Source organism: Lynx rufus, unplaced genomic scaffold (genome assembly GCF_022079265.1).
Source record: "Lynx rufus isolate CCGP_SWC_20201006 ecotype Redwood Valley unplaced genomic scaffold, mLynRuf1.p SCAF_4, whole genome shotgun sequence".
NCBI classification, from domain to species: Eukaryota; Metazoa; Chordata; class Mammalia; order Carnivora; family Felidae; genus Lynx; species Lynx rufus.
Window position 1 is genome coordinate 38,060,001 of NW_025814856.1, and position 15,986 is coordinate 38,075,986.

Below are 15,986 nucleotides of genomic sequence, written 5' to 3' on the forward strand. Positions count from 1 at the left end.
CATTTTTCTAGACCCAAATGGATGCAAAGATAAAATCTTGCTAAAATGCAGCTATAAAAACAACAGGCAACTGTAAATATATGTTGTTTGGTAGGACTGGATTTTTATTACTCGTTCTTTAATTTTTTGGTAGACTGCCCCAGTTTCCATTATTCCTGTAACCATCATAAGTTGAGACATCAAAAACCTGGCAGCATCTCCTAGCCAGTGACGTGACACTGAGATTCAGGAGCAGCAGTGGGTCTCCGTGAATAGAAACAGAATCAGAGGTACAGAGAAACAAATACTTGACTTAAAAAAAAAAAAAATCATAAGGATTATCTTTTATGAAGATAGGCGGTGGCCGGAAGAGCGAAGGAAATAATGCTAACCTTGGTGATTTTTATTCTTCTTCCAGACTATAATTTTCTGATTTATTCCATGCAGAATCCTAACCTAAACACATATTACTTCTGAGGATGGATACATTATCTGGGTCAAATGTATATGACCACAAAAACGAGAACAGAATCACATAGTCAAGACCTATTATGGATGGAAAACATGTTTGGAAAGAATGTGGCCCTGTTCACACGTCTCCAAAGGCCCGCCCTGGATAGGGTTGAGTTTAAGTGTATGAGGCACAATATATCTCTTGTTTATCGCCATATGGAAGAAGCGCATACGGAACAGACACTGAGAGATTAAAAAAACCTTCCAAAAATAAAGCAAGAAAACCCAAAGCAGAAAAGAAAAAGGAGAGTGCTTCCTTTCTGTGTGTGAGAGACGGGACTATTTCAACAGCTGATTCCACCCTCAAAGTATACAGCGCACATAAAATAAATACAGGTCACAAAAATTAACAAATCATCATAACTGCCTAATACATCCTGGGCTGGCTGCGGAAAAACAAGATCATTCTGGATTTATATCTGTAAGTATGGGATTTCCTGGACAGCTAATATCCACAAACAATCAAACACAGGAGGAACACGGGGAAAAAAGGCCGCATTATTTCAAATTTGAGCTGGGAGTCGTGATTTGTAAAGGGCTGAACAGGAACTAGAGTTGAAATTTGAAGCAAGGAAATTCTTCTACTAGGTACTGATGGACATTTCTCTGTTTCTCTTGGCTCTGTACAGGTTTTTAGGTCACTGGGTTTTGAAATGTGGATGCCAAATGAGAATCTCACCAGCACAGAAACTTTGAAAAGGACAACTAACTTAATCCCTCAATTTAAATAAAATAATAATAATAAAAAAAAATCTAATGATACTTCACTCAAGAGTCAGAGCTTTTTATGAGACCTGTTGCCAATATTAGTGTCTTGGAATGATCTCATCTTTCATCCTGGCGAAATTCCAACACACAATTTCATTAACCCAGGTACTGCAGGTGATAAAACTCATTTTTCCCTAAAGAGACAGCTAAAAAGTACCAGTTATACATTTATGAAGTACCAGCAATCAAAATTATGGATTTTCTAAAAGGTTTTTAACTACTTTTATTGAAAGGAAAATCGCTGTCTCAGACTTTTGTGACACTGCTGCTAATAATAAATTTTACCATTTAGACATGGCCATAATATGGTAGACAGTGTCAATAAAAGTATGGAGCAAAGATGATCCCTGTCTTTTAAGTAATGCCTTCTAATTACACACCGGAAATGATCACGTGAAGTACGTAACTAATGGCTCTTAAAAGAGAAGAACGCACAACGATGTATCTGTAGCGACACAACGTCCTGTATACATGATACTCAGGTACACGCAGACTTCACTGCACTGAGGAGACATTTACGAAATGTTTTGTCTAGTGCTTTCGAAGTCTACGAGAAAAAAATAAATTTAATTTGCATTTTTTGACGAAGGTCTGTTTGCTGGGGAAAAAAATGGGTTCAAAGGTTATTTGCTCTTTTTCGAGCAAGGTGGTGGCACTGAGCCTGTTACCTTTGGCAAAATTGTTTAAACTTTTCCATCTAATATTCTATAGATCACTAGAGGGCACTGTGGTATTTAGGCCACTCTGACCTCTCTGAGTACTTGGAAAGGTCTTGAACTCCTGAACAATGTCAGAAAGGTGAAAGGGCGGACTTTTCAGGGGGATAAAAATGTGCGCCGGTCCCACCCACTTTTATTTTTCTAAAGCAATTCAAACATGCAGGAGAAGTACAAAAGTCAAATTCATAAAAATACTGAGCTCCTCTTAACGCTACTCAGACCTGTCACCTGGGATCTGAATGGGGACCAGCATCGTCCCTGTGTTCTTGAGATTTAAATGGTGAGGCTGGAGGCTTGGATCTGCACACACCCGACATACTAGAGGGCTGTTCCCTCCACATGTGCTCCAGCCTCCTGCACTAACTGGAGGCGATTTCACTGCAGAACATTCAGGCATGCAAACCGAGAGCCACAAATGGTTTGAAACAATTTATGATATCCGGCCTCCTTCGACATGTATTAGCATATACCTGGTTTCTTTAACATACACTTTGTTTTTCCAAAACCACAAACATCGTTGCTGGAACTTCATGTGGAAGTGCTTAAGGGGCGGAAAGTTAACACCTTTGTGATCCTTGCAGCCTCACGGTGGCTGTTCAACAAAAGCCTCTTTGTCAAGGCTTTCTCGAGATGTTTTCTTAACATGTTCCAAGTAGTTTTAGGCAGGGAACTAAAGTAAACAAGATGTTACCATGATAAAAACACTTGTGAAAACATTACAGGGCGCACTTAGTAGTTTCTTTCACATAAAACTCTTCACAGTTTTGAGAAGTAAAATTCACAGAAAAAAAAATTTTTTTTAAAGCCAATGACCGATGAAATGTCCTCTACTGTCTACAGTCCTCAACCTTTTGGAAGGGTCAGAGTTCTGTCTCGCGGGCATTTCCCTCATTTTTCTTCTCCTAGGCTTCTATTAGAGCACAGAGCAAATTTACCTGGGTTTTAATAAACAATATACATTTGACCAACACGCACAGGCATTGTTTTGATCACTGTGCACAGTGTTCTTCTTCAAGAGAAAAACACGAAAAATACAAACAAAACAAAAACAAAAATTCCTTTCAAATGGATACCAAGCAAGGACGCAAATTACACCCTTCTGAGATGTTACACAAATGACCACCAACAAGAAAAACTAGGGATAGATGGAAATATTTTCCCCAAGCACCTAGGACTACCTTGTATTTGTGAAACTGGGTCTGTGCCTGATTTTACATTTGAAGTCAGAAACGGGAAAATGTGGTCATGATTTAACCTTCAAATCCACTCTCCACCTTGTCAGAGAATGATAGGAGCCCCTTTTGAAAAAGAATAAGGGAAGAAGTATAAATCCGTGTTTTCACCGGGAAAGGTTGTGTCTGCAGCCTGGTTTGAACAAAAGCAACAAATGATCCAAGTGCGGACAGAATGGAAGAACGCGGGGAGCTTCACCTATCTGGAGAGACTCGGGTTTGTTTTTGTTTTGCTGCTCCCAGAGGCTGGGAAGCAATGCAGGGCTGGAGGATTTCATTAGACTGAGTAGGAGCGCCTGCTGGTCTCAGCGCTAACAAATACAACAGTCACATGATAACTCGTGGTTGATGGGGTAAAAAAAAAAAAAAAAAAACAAACACCAACACGAAAACTGCAACTTGTTTTGAGAAAAAACAGGGAAATAAATGCATACAATGGACTGGGTATCTGCTGATTCTGATAAAGCGTCCCTCTGCTGGCTGTGGGGGAAAGACAACAGGATGGTTATTTGTACAGTATTTATCTTTGAAATCAAGGGCCCTGTGGTATACCTCACCTTGGGAACAAACACTGCAGAATGATCACAGAAAAGTGTCAAATCTCTGGGTTTGATTTACCAACAGTTATGATATTTCTCTCTCAGGAGGGAAAAAAGAATATGCCTCATTTTTAGACCCATGAGTCTCCCCTCCCTTCCTTTAACCTCCCTCTCTGTGAACACTGGCATTTTATTGTCAGATGGGATTTTTATCCTGAATAACTGATCTTGGCCTCTCTAAAAGTTATCTCTTACTAGCCTCAGCAACAGAGGATCAGAAAACAGCTACCACGCAAAGTCACTTTCCCCTTTCACACTAAGCCCTAAAAACCAGGTGGAAAGAGCCCAAGCCCATCTAAGTGTAAAAACTGTGGATGGTGAACGAGGTAACAGGGCAAGGCATGCATGGGTGTTTTCCCAAAACGTGAATAAATGCAAGGGCTCTGTGAATCCAAACTAAAATAACCCAAGACAGCAATGGCTAAGGAAATGTAAAAAGATTTCTCAGCTAAAAACGTTATGACACCAACAAGTTTACTCTAGGTCAGAGGTCAGCAATCTAAACACCCATCCCTTACACACGGTCCTATGGTTGCTTTTACGCTACAAAAGCATGGGTGTAGTTGCGAGAGACTGTACAGACTGCAAAAATCTACCCTATTTACTGTCAGATCCTTTACAGAAAAAGTTGGCCGCCCCTCGCCCCTCCATCACACTGGATTGTGTGGGACTTTTGACAAGAAATTTATGGTGACAAATATTAAAGATTAGTCTCTTCTGACACGTTAATGTTCTGCACGGTTACAACATCTTCCCTAGGAATGCTCAGAAATGTTCGGATATTTAAAATTATCCCTCTTTTAAACATGTACTTGAGGGCATAGATAAGAAAAAAAGGACTGATATATTTTTAAAGAGTGCCTAGTATGGGTCAGGCACTTTATGTGATGCGCCTTTTAATTCTAACAACCTCGAGAGGGGGTCACTAATATTGTTATCCCCAACCACACGTGTGGATACTGAGGCTCACACAGGCTGTGTGCCTAGCTCAAAGAACACACTGATACCAAATGGCTTCACTACCCCATCTGCCTTTTCTTCGAAGCTCTTTCTACACCTATGGCGTGAAGTTGAAAACATATACTTAATAAATGGTGATGCTTCTAACCCTGTCGTCGCAGGACTGCTTGGATTTGGATCTTCACTCCACTTCCTGCTAGCTGTGTGACCTTGGGGAAAATCACTTGACTTCTCTGTGTTAGCTTCCTTAGCTGTAAGTTGAGAGTAATACCTTAATATTATCACTGTTAGGTGGGGTGAGGATTAAATGGGTCATACAGCTGACTCGTGAAAAACGTGGGGGTTAGGAACGCTGACCCCTCCTCACCCCTCAGGTAGCAAAAATCCATGGGTAACTTTTGATTCCCCCCCCCAAACTGAACTGCTAATAGCCTACTGTTCATAGGAAGCCTTACCAACAACACATGACGTCAATCAACACATTACTGTGTGTTGTTATGTATTATGTACTATATTGCAATAAAGTAAGCTACAATATAAAGTATTAAGAAAATCCTAAGGAAAGGAAATATTTCTAAAACTGTATTGTGTTTATTGAGAAAACAAATCTGCATGTAAGTTGATCTCCACAGTTCAAATCCATATTATTCAAGGGTCAGCCATATATATAAAGTACTTGGAGCTGACCCTGTGGCACAGTTCTGAGTTGTTTAATTATAAACTCTTACTAGGGGAGCATAAAATCAGGGGATCAAAAGGTAAGTGGGGAAAAAAATCTAGAACGCAACAACTAAGTCAAGGTCAGAGCAATGCTACATTTTGTTGACTAAAAGTGCCTTGGAGAATCCAAGTACTCCTAGTATCAACTTGCTTAAACCATAAGACTGTTATGTCCCTCTATAGAGTGAGAATGGAAAAGAAGAGTGAGCCCACAAGAGGTGCTTCCAGAATCTACAAATATGGCACAATTTGAGAAGAAATGCTTAAAACATCACTTCTCATCAACAGTGACTCCACGATGACATGATTCAAAGAGGCCATGTGGTTTCTGTTTGACCCACACGATATATGGCAGCTCTTTCAGTCCAGTTCAATGGAAAGCAAAGTTGGTTTCACGAGAGCCAATTTGATTACTCTTTAGACTGCACACAGATGTGGGAGAAGCGAATCTGCAAGAAGACTAACTTATTTTCCACTACATTAAGCAAGACACTGAAACCTGAAGACAACTCTGAATTTCCCAGAGCTAAAATCATGCTGTAGAGGAAACTCAGAATCCTGAATTTGTCATATATGGCCAATCAATGGGTAACTCAAGAAATCATCAAGAGAGCAGTGAGTTCGAGGGTTTTTTTCTTTCATGTTCAGCATTTACTCTCCCATTTCTGGTTTATATACTTGTTTTTCACACTTGGGAACCAAATCTCTCATCCCTAACCCCCATGTGGTTCACATGGGGTGAAGGGTGAACATCTCTATGTGCTCTGGAGGTGGCCATGCGATGGAAGGAAGGCTGGCTACAACACTGTGACTGGCTCAAAGCTGGAACACGTGACTCAGTCTGGGTCAGTGGGTCAGGGGGAGCCTGCTCAGGACTACTGGTGGACGACAGAAAAAGAGGTGCACTGTGAGATGGATCAACTTGTGGCATATAGATTTGTCGTCTTTAGTTCTACTTGGAAAGAGCCTACGAATGAAGGCAACACAGAAGAAAACCAAGCCAACAGACACAAAACCAATGCTCCAATAGGCTTGTTTAAGCTTCTAGATCCAGCCACGCTTGAGGCAGCTATCCCACTGGACTTCCTAGTTATAAGAGCCAATTATCACTCCCCAACTCCCCCCTGCCATCTTGGGGGGGAGGGGAGAAAGGGGTTAAACCAGGTCTGTAGCTTACAAGCGGAAGTCTTCTACCAAACAGAAGTCATTAAGTACTAAGAAATAAACAGGCAACCATGGCAGGTTCATAGCGGCTACCCAATCCACTGAGCAAACATGAACCAAGAACATGTCGCGTCATGTGCAAAACCACAATAATTGACAGATGGTTTCCTATAAAGATCCAGGCTCCAAATATCCTTAAAAGAGGATTTAAAAAAAAAAAAATTCATTAGTCTAGGCCCCAATTTTCATGATCATTAGATTCTTTTCTTTCGTACGAGGTTGGTTTAAAATTGTGCTATCTCATTGTGGAGACACAAGAAAAAAATTACATATATATATATATATATATATATATATATACACACACACACATATATATGTGTGTGTATATATATATATATATATATATATATATATATAAAATTGTCAGCTTAGTGATAAATGGACTTGTGATTTGAGGTTGAGGGTGGAAATACTCTGATTATTAACAACATTTTTTAAATGGATCAGACTGAAAAACTGCCTTTTTCCCTTTGTGGCTCTAAAACTGATACACCAAGAATAGTCATGGCAATTGTGTATTTTTAAAGACTTTATGAAAATAAATCCTATTTACAGATGGTTATTGACCATTCTAAAGATAAGTGAAATTAGCACCAATGTATTTATGAAAGCTAGCACTGGTGAAGAAGGTGAAATCAGAATTTGAAAGTGGTTTCTGCCAAAGTCTTTTTCTCTCATTATCTAAATACAATTAGGCAAAAACAAAACAAAGATTTATAATGAGTGATTTATAAGAGAACAAAGCCCAATAACACAACTAGCTTGAATCAGAATAATTGTAAAGGGCTTTTGCTTACTTTAAAGTATCACTGCTCTTGATTGATCATATTTAGGAACAAATTTTAGGCATCTCTTCTAAAAATTTTTTTAAGTACTTAACTTTCTAATGACTACATAATGCTCACCAAGTAAAATATTAAAGCTGGGAAGCTCTGAAATAGATTCACAGTCTTCATTAATTAAAACACCATATCAGTGAAACTCCTTTCAGGTAAACAATGAATGGATCTTTAATGGTACGTTCTTAAAATAGTTGTATGCAGATCCATAAGGCTAAATATAGAGACTGCTTTAAGAATATACAGACCACACAAAACTAGAAACCTGTACACAAATCAGCTGTTTTCTATTTCTGGGGGCTTGAATGAGAGGGAAAAGCCAAAAGCAAAGACCTCCCAACTCCCAATCTATAAGCCATCACGAAGTCGGACATAAAGGAGTGATACACGTGCATATGTTCAATTATTGCGTAATATATAAATATACTAAATACAATGTGTATTATTATATTCAGCCCATCTGCCAATGATTCGGTGATATTACCGATAAATTTATGGGGTATCAATAACACAGGGCAGTTTAGTCTGAATACGGTCAAAGGACAAGGTACGGTACAGAGGAGAAATACTAAGCTGTAGTGCAGAAGCATTTCATTTCAACTCTGGGATGATTAACCTATCATTTCTTTACAGAGATACTTTAACAATGTTACAGACTTAAGTGGGATAATCCAAGTTTTTGTCATACTTTAATGGTAGAAATTAAAGTTACTCCATTCTCCCCATAAGGACAAGAATTGGAACTAAAGTCAACACCAGGATGGAAAGGTAAGAAGCAACTTGGCAGCATTTCCTTGGCACCCATTTCTTAAGTGTGTAAGTCATGTGTATAAAAATGAAGGGGACCAGTCACTAAGCTGCAACCGGCCGTGAAGTGACAGCAGTCTTGCAAACTTAAGAGTATGTCAGTGACTCAGTATGCAGACCAATGAATACAAGTGAAAACTAAATTCTGACAAATTTAGTACTGGGAAAATTTTTATTTAATCACTGTCATCCTGAGGAAATGGGTAAACGATAGACTCTTACCAAGAGCATCAAAACTACCCTTAGGTAAACCTCTTTTGCCCTTTACCATCTACCCTCCGCAGATTCTGGGACTATTCCTAGGACGATGTGCTAGCCCTTAGGATCTAGAGTCCATTCTCAAAATGGGGGTGTGAAACCCTCCATCAAAAAGGTATTTTATAAGGAAAAGCATGAGCAGTGGGAGGTGATAGCTATGTAAGAGAAGAAAGCGATATAAAATCATTCTTACTTCAGAAATGATTGGAAATCTTCGCACACTGCTTCACAGCCTGGCCACTTGCATACACCATGTCCGTAGAGAGGATGGCTATGGGGGTGCTCCTCGTGGGACAAACTGAAAAAAAAACACACACGCACACACACACACAAAAGGACAAGAGAATGAATTTGTTGCCAAGAACCATCAAAAGGCTTAAAAGGCAAGAGGAACCCACATGTCTGAAAGTGGACATGGAGAAATCTAGGGTTTCTTTTCTCCAGGCATTTACAAATTAATTCTGCATTGTTATCTAAAAGCAAGAGTTAAATTCCAGACTGTGACTAGTCCAATGTTAGAAATGTACCACCACGTATGAAAAGTGTTTGACAGGCTTTTGTTAGAGGCAAAGCTCTCTACTCAAACTGTGAAGGATTCTTTAAAAAGCTAGAATTTATCATTTAATCTACATAATGAAAATGATCAAATCTGTACTTGATTTTGAGATTCTCTTGCTGTTTTCTACCCAGGATATTATACATTTTCCTCCTCCCTTCCACTAGAAAACTGCTTTCACATAATTGTATGATCTTTTCACAAATTAATTTTATCAAGCACCGAATAGAGCAATTAAATAATTTAGCATCAAATAACTTAGCAAGACAAATATATCCAAGTAGATGATTAGCTTAAAAACACTAGCGACAGCAGGAAGATTACATCCCTAAAATTATAGACACCACGACTGAGAAAAAACTTGGCATGAACACAAGGGGTTAATCCTCCAGTGGGGTTCCAATCAATATGTAATGATTTGACCACAAGGATCCAAGTCATGGGATGCTTTGATCCACACCATGTGGTGCTTGGGGAAGTGTATCTGTTGCACTCGCTGATGATCCATATTCTCAAATATTTTCTCTATTAGATTTCTGCATCCAGACTTCTTTCAGACAAATTATTTTTACAGTCATTTCCATAACCTTAGATTCCATCAAATAGAAATGTAAAACTAACATTCAGAGTTCTGTTTCATACTCAAGCACATTCTCTTCAAGGAAAGGGCTATTTTGCAACTTATTCCACTGTCTGTCTGTGATTCTGAACTTGAGTCATGACTCCATACACATACACGCAAGCGCGCACACATGTGCAGCTTGTAGATTACCACAAGGATGCGTATTCACATATTATCGATCGATTCACATTCACAGAGCAGACATACACAAACGCCACTTGTCCCTGACTTACAATGAATCTGCATTTGGCATATTACCAACAGTTAAACTAAGGAGTAAACACACATGTGCATAGAACTACACCTTATCAAAGATCAATAGGTCTATCTATGGCTTTTCAATAATTACGTTGGAAATTTAACATAATTTGAAAAGAGCGATCAGCTTTTTTTTTTTTTTTTTTTGCCTTTAAATAGAAAATGAATCTGGAAACCAAAAAAAAAAAAAAAAAAAAAAGTTACACAAGTCTTACTGATAAAGGTGCCCCTCATGAGAGAAAAGAGTAACACAAGTGAACGAAGGTAGCTCTATAATGAGAGGTACACAGCCCCGTGGCCAAAGGATATTCTCTAAGCAGTTAAGAGGGCAAAAGTCCACTGGACCAATGGAAAGAATTACTACCAATCCAAGATCATCTTCAGATTTTTTTTAATGTTTATTTATTTTTGAGAGAGAGAGAGAGCCAGAGTGCGAGCAAGAGAGGGCAGAGAGAGAAGGAGACACAGAATTGGAAGCAGGCTCCAGGCTCTGAGCTGTCAGCAGCGAACCGGATGCAGGGCTCAAACTCACAAACCGCGAGATCATGACCTGAGCTGAAGTCGGACGCTCAACTAACTGAAGCCATCCAGGCGCCCCACATCTTCAGAATTTTTAAACAATAAATTAGAAATGATGACCTAAGATGATGTTAGTGTAACTATTTTGGTAATCATGTCATGATACATGTAAGTCAAATCATTATGCTGTACAACTTATACAATGCTCTGCATCAGTTATACCTCACTAACACTAGAAACATAGATATGATACAAAAACAGAATTTCAAAAAATTACTGACAATATTTGAAACTAAAGAGTCCTTCTAAGGCCTGAATTCTCAGCTATTCTGAGGGAGGGAAACCATTGAAAATGAAAACTATTCCTATCAATAGCATAGAAAGAAAAAAAAACCTAACCATAGTTATGTTCTTTACCAACTTCATTAAGATTAATTAAAATATTTTCATAATGTTAAAATTTTTTATATCTATAAAAATATATAATACACATTTTTCAGAAATTAAGGCATGAAGATTTCTATCACCCATTTATAAATATTTTCAAAAATGTTTACTGAGGGAGAGAGAGCATGCAACGTGTGAGGCAGGCGGAAGGGCAGAGAGGGGAGAGACAGAGGATCCAAACCCAAAGCTGACTCTGCATGGTCAGCAGAGTCAGATGTGGGGCTTGAACCCACGAACCGCGTGGCCACGACCTGAGCCGAAACTAAGAGTCAGAAGCTTAACCGACTTAGCCACTCAGGTGCCCCTCGTCCTTTTATATTTAACCTAATCTTGTTATTAAAGAATTTCTGTTATCCACTAGTCTTCAAAATCCTTATTTACTAAAGCAAAGAGCCCACCATAAACCATCTTAGCTCTAGTTACATACTGAAATTGGTCAAACCGTCCCTCTATTTTGGACACTGAGACTCCCTTCATGTTTCATACGCCTATGAACAATGTTAAAAATAAAACTTACCAGGTCAAACATCCCAGTATATAACTGATTTTTACAAGATGCATTCAGAGAAATGGAATGAGTCAATTAATGAGTACTCAGTTTTAAAATTCACTATGAATATTCTATCAAGTTGCTCTCGAGAGATGCTGCATGCCGACTATGTTCTTAACCATTATACATACTTTGTGTAATTCCTTAAGTTGGAAACCAAACGCCTCAACTGGTTAGGGTTTAAAATTAATACCACTAGTTAAAAACTGCCAACGGTTATTCTTCTGTGCTTTTTTTGTTAAGTGGAGAGTGTCCTGAAACTAACAGTATGAAAGAAAATGGTAGGTGTTCGCTGGAGGAATTTATGATTACAAATAAAATATACATGATTTAACATGGGCTCTGCCATCCCTTCTCCCCCCACCCCATCTCTCTGCTTTTTGGTTAGGTTATTTGTGAAGGCCCTGCGGCCTGAATAAAAACTACTCTGCTCCAAGAATTTATTTTTAGTTCAACTTGGTATCCTTATTTTTCAAAGTGAGAACAAAGGACTGTCCACTAAGACTTTATAGAAAGACAAGGCTCCCAGAACTAAAGAAACCCAAAACCCTCACACACATGTACATAGTTACATACTCAGAATACCTCTTGAAAACTTGCCTCTACATTAAAACAACATTTACTATGAAAATAAGATATGCTCTTATTTTCCTAAGTTCACACAGCGATAACGCTGAGATGGCTACTAAAGAAAGTCCATTCCCCTGCCACCCTATCCCCACTCCACACGGAATTAACCCACCCTAGATAATAACACTGTTAACATCTGGTACGTTATTGTGCTTTTTCTTCTAACACATCACTAGTTTATGAAAATGGAAACATACTATATACTGCCACCTGTTTTTCATGTTTGATATATAATTCAATACTTCTATTTATTTTGTGCGTCTCACAGGTACTTTTATTCATGCTGTGAAGGAAAATATACTGTTTTAAAAAATTTTTACTTATTTTTTGGGAGTGGTTCGGGAAGGGCAGAGAGAGAGGGTGAGAAAATAGAAGCAGGCTCCAGGCTCCGAGCTATCAGCACAGAGCCCGACACGGCGCCTGAACTCACAAACCATGAGATCGTGGCCTGAGCCGAAGGAGGAAGCTTAACCAGCTGAGCCACCCAGGCGCCCCTGAAAAAAAAAAAAAACACTTCTAAAAGTGTTCAGTGATGGATGTTCCACAACGCAGCTTACTGCAATTTACAGCCAGACTGGTGTTCCCAGCTAACATGTGTTCCAAGTAAAGCTGGTTAATGATGACCACGAGCAGGTGTACGACTTGAAACTTTGAAATCTTTACTTCCTTTTTAAAAAAATTAATAAATTGATTAATTAAGAGAGAGAGAGAGAATAGCTCAAGCAGGCTCCACACTCAGTGCAGAGCCTGAAGCAGGGCTTGATCTCATAACCAGGAGAACACGACCTGAACTGAATTCAAGAGTCCGACACTTAACGGACTGAGCCATCCAGGCTCCCCTAAATCTTGACTTCGTTTATCAGCACTCCTGATTCCACAAAAGATGAAACCCAATCAACCCCATTCCTAACCAAATGTCCTGGTAAACTTAGGTACAGTAGGGCTTCATGGGGATCCAAACATTTTTAATAAGGTTTTGAAGCATCCTGGTGCGCAGGACCACTGGCTTAGGCCACCATGACCTGCGTGGCCAGTGAGTATAATTGGATACTTTTGAATACATGGTTGTCTGAAATAAAATGTTAGGCTTTGAAAGGAAAAGAAACAGGCTGGCAGTAGTGCTCTGACAGAGCATCTCTGGAAAAACCCGTAAGAAAACACACTGTCAGAGGTGGTGAAGAAACAGAATTTTCACCATGTCACGTTTGAAGTTTTTATTTTATGCACTGTAGGAAGGCTGTGCTGTTCGACTGTTAATTTTTTTCATTTACATGTATGAATATATACCTATATGTGCACACATGACAAAATCAAGTGCGACTCAGGACTCAACTTTGAGACTGCCATCTTCCTTGACAGTGGCACAGCAAAGCGCACAGCATGGGTGGCTGAGTCCAGCTCCTGGCCTTTCAAGCACGCTATGTGGTATACCAGCTGTACTTGTGAATGGGAGCTCTTCTGTTTCACTGGAAATGTGGAACAAACATTTATATTCTGACTGCCTTTTGGGATGGGCCAAAAAGTGAAAGAAGAAAATGAGTAAAAAATGTTTTTTAACTTGAATTACTTCTACACGTTTATAGGCTGAAACATGGTGGAAGACGGCAATCCAAGGACCCGATGGTCAGGTAAAATCAGTGAGCCCAATCATTTCAATAAGCTGTCCTAGGTAAACGCAGCAACGTGCAAAGTATATACTTCCGGAAAGCTGCCAAAGCCAAGGATGAATAAAGACATATTTGGTTTTGAAGGGATTTAAAAATGTTGGTCCAAACTTAAACTTTCAAAAATATAGAGTCAACTTTTTAATAAATTATTTTTTACTACAAACTCCCAGGTTAAAAATCCCAGGGGCAGGGATTGCATTGGACTCATCTCCACACACTCACATAGGACATGGGCTCAACAAATGTTACATGGATTCAGGAATAAGAGACAATAAATAATTATGCTAGGCTATTGGATTTTGCTGTGGATGTATCATTCACTTAGTGTTTGCCTTTTTTTTTTTTTATTCTTGAAGGTGAAGGCCAGAATGATGCCTATCCACTCGAGAAAACAGGGTTGTGACACCTTCTTTTATTTAATTTTACTTCTAATAATATGAAATACAAATAGTGTGCAGTCAAGAAAAGCCAGGTGATTTAAACTGCTCTTAATAATCCTTGGTATATAAAAATTAAATGTTTTTTTTAACACGAGAACAGTGACAGCATTTCAGATTAGAGAACCAACTTGCCATAAATACAATTACATATAAGTATGTAATAACAATTCCTGACCTTACATGATATCACACACAGTATATGTTCTTCTGTATGGTGTAATGGTGTCATTTTCAAAGACATTTATTTAAGAATTTTTCCTATTTATTCTTCTTAATGTCAAAGTATACCCGCCAAAGTCCTAACTTCAATACAGACTTGAGCCTCTGAGAAGATTTTTTATTTTTTAAATGTTTATTTATTTTTGAGAGAGAGACAGAGCACGAGTGGGGGAGGGGCAGAGAGAGAGGGAGACACAGAATCTGAAGCGGGCTCCAGGCTCCGAGCTGTCAGCACAGAGCCCGACGTGGGGCTCCCACTCACAGAGTTGAGATCATGTGAGATCATGACCTGCGCTGAAGTCGGATGCTCAACCGACTGAGCCACCCAGGTGCCCCCTTCCAAGTTCACTTCTTAATGACAACTTGAAACTGCCATCATTAAATTCATCTACTGCAACTAAGAACAATTTCTCATTTCAGTCCATTCTCTTGAGTGTCTGTATTAGTCCTGTAAGTTAGTTTTCTGTATGCACACCTCACTGTACTCAGTGTCAGCCAACTTAAAGGCAGTTCCCCTTTCGGCTGACAGTGCACCCAGCTTTTCCTGTGCCCTGACCCAGGTTCTCCTGTTTCTCTTCTGAGTCTACCCTAATTTGTGTTTTCGCTCTTTTCCAAATGTGCTCTGTTTTCTTCCTCTCCAGATTCCTGATTCGACTGTAAACAAAAGTCTGCATCTGTGTGCACTAGTTTTATAGTTTCCCTTTGTCACGCTCCCCCCAAGTTAACCCCGAATTATAAAATGTATTTTATTTCACTGGCATATTATTTTATTAATCGAGTTGTGAAACACTGCTGGTCATTCTCTAATCACTCAAAATTGTGGAATATGGGGGCGCCTGGGTAGCTCAGTTGGTGAAACATCTGACTTGGGCTCAGGTCATGATCTCATGTTCCTGAGTTCAAGCCCTGCATCGGGCTCTCTGCTTTCAGCACTGAGCCTGCTTCAGATCCTCTGTCCCCCCTCTCTCTCTGCCCATCCCCTGCTCCCACACTCTTTTTTCCTGTAAAAAATATTTTAAATAAAAAAATTGTGAAATATGTTTTTCTTTTTTAAGTGTTACTGAGAGATTCATATACCATACGATTCACTCTTTTAAAGTATATAATTCAATGGTTTTGAATATGTTCAGAGTTGTGTAACCACATCGCATATAATTTTAGAACATTTCTATCACACCAAAAAGGAATCCTATACCCATTAGCAATCACTCCCCATTTCTTCTCAACCTTCAGTTCCTTCCCACCACTAATCTTCTGTTTCTAGACATATGCTTATTCTGGACATTTCATATAAACAGCATCATACAAGATGTGCTTTTTGTGTCTGCCTTCTTCCACTTAGCACAGTGCTTTGGAGGTCCATCATCCCTGTAGTGTATATAAGGACTTCATTTCTTTTTTTCAGCTGAATAGTAGTATTCCACTGTGTGTGTGTGTGTGTGTGTGTGTGTGTGTTT

General features: G+C 39.1%; 1 protein-coding gene across 8 annotated transcripts in view; it reads right to left on the reverse strand.

The window, feature by feature from the left end:
• The window catches only part of FOXP1 (forkhead box P1), a 594,085-nt gene that overhangs the window by 44,298 nt on the left and 533,801 nt on the right, over positions 1-15,986 (reverse strand). For all 8 annotated transcript variants that reach the window (XM_047096082.1, XM_047096085.1, XM_047096086.1 and 5 more), the window contains one exon: positions 8,815-8,919. In XM_047096082.1, the coding sequence (XP_046952038.1) occupies positions 8,815-8,919 (105 nt within the window). The remainder of the gene's footprint in view (positions 1-8,814; positions 8,920-15,986) is intronic.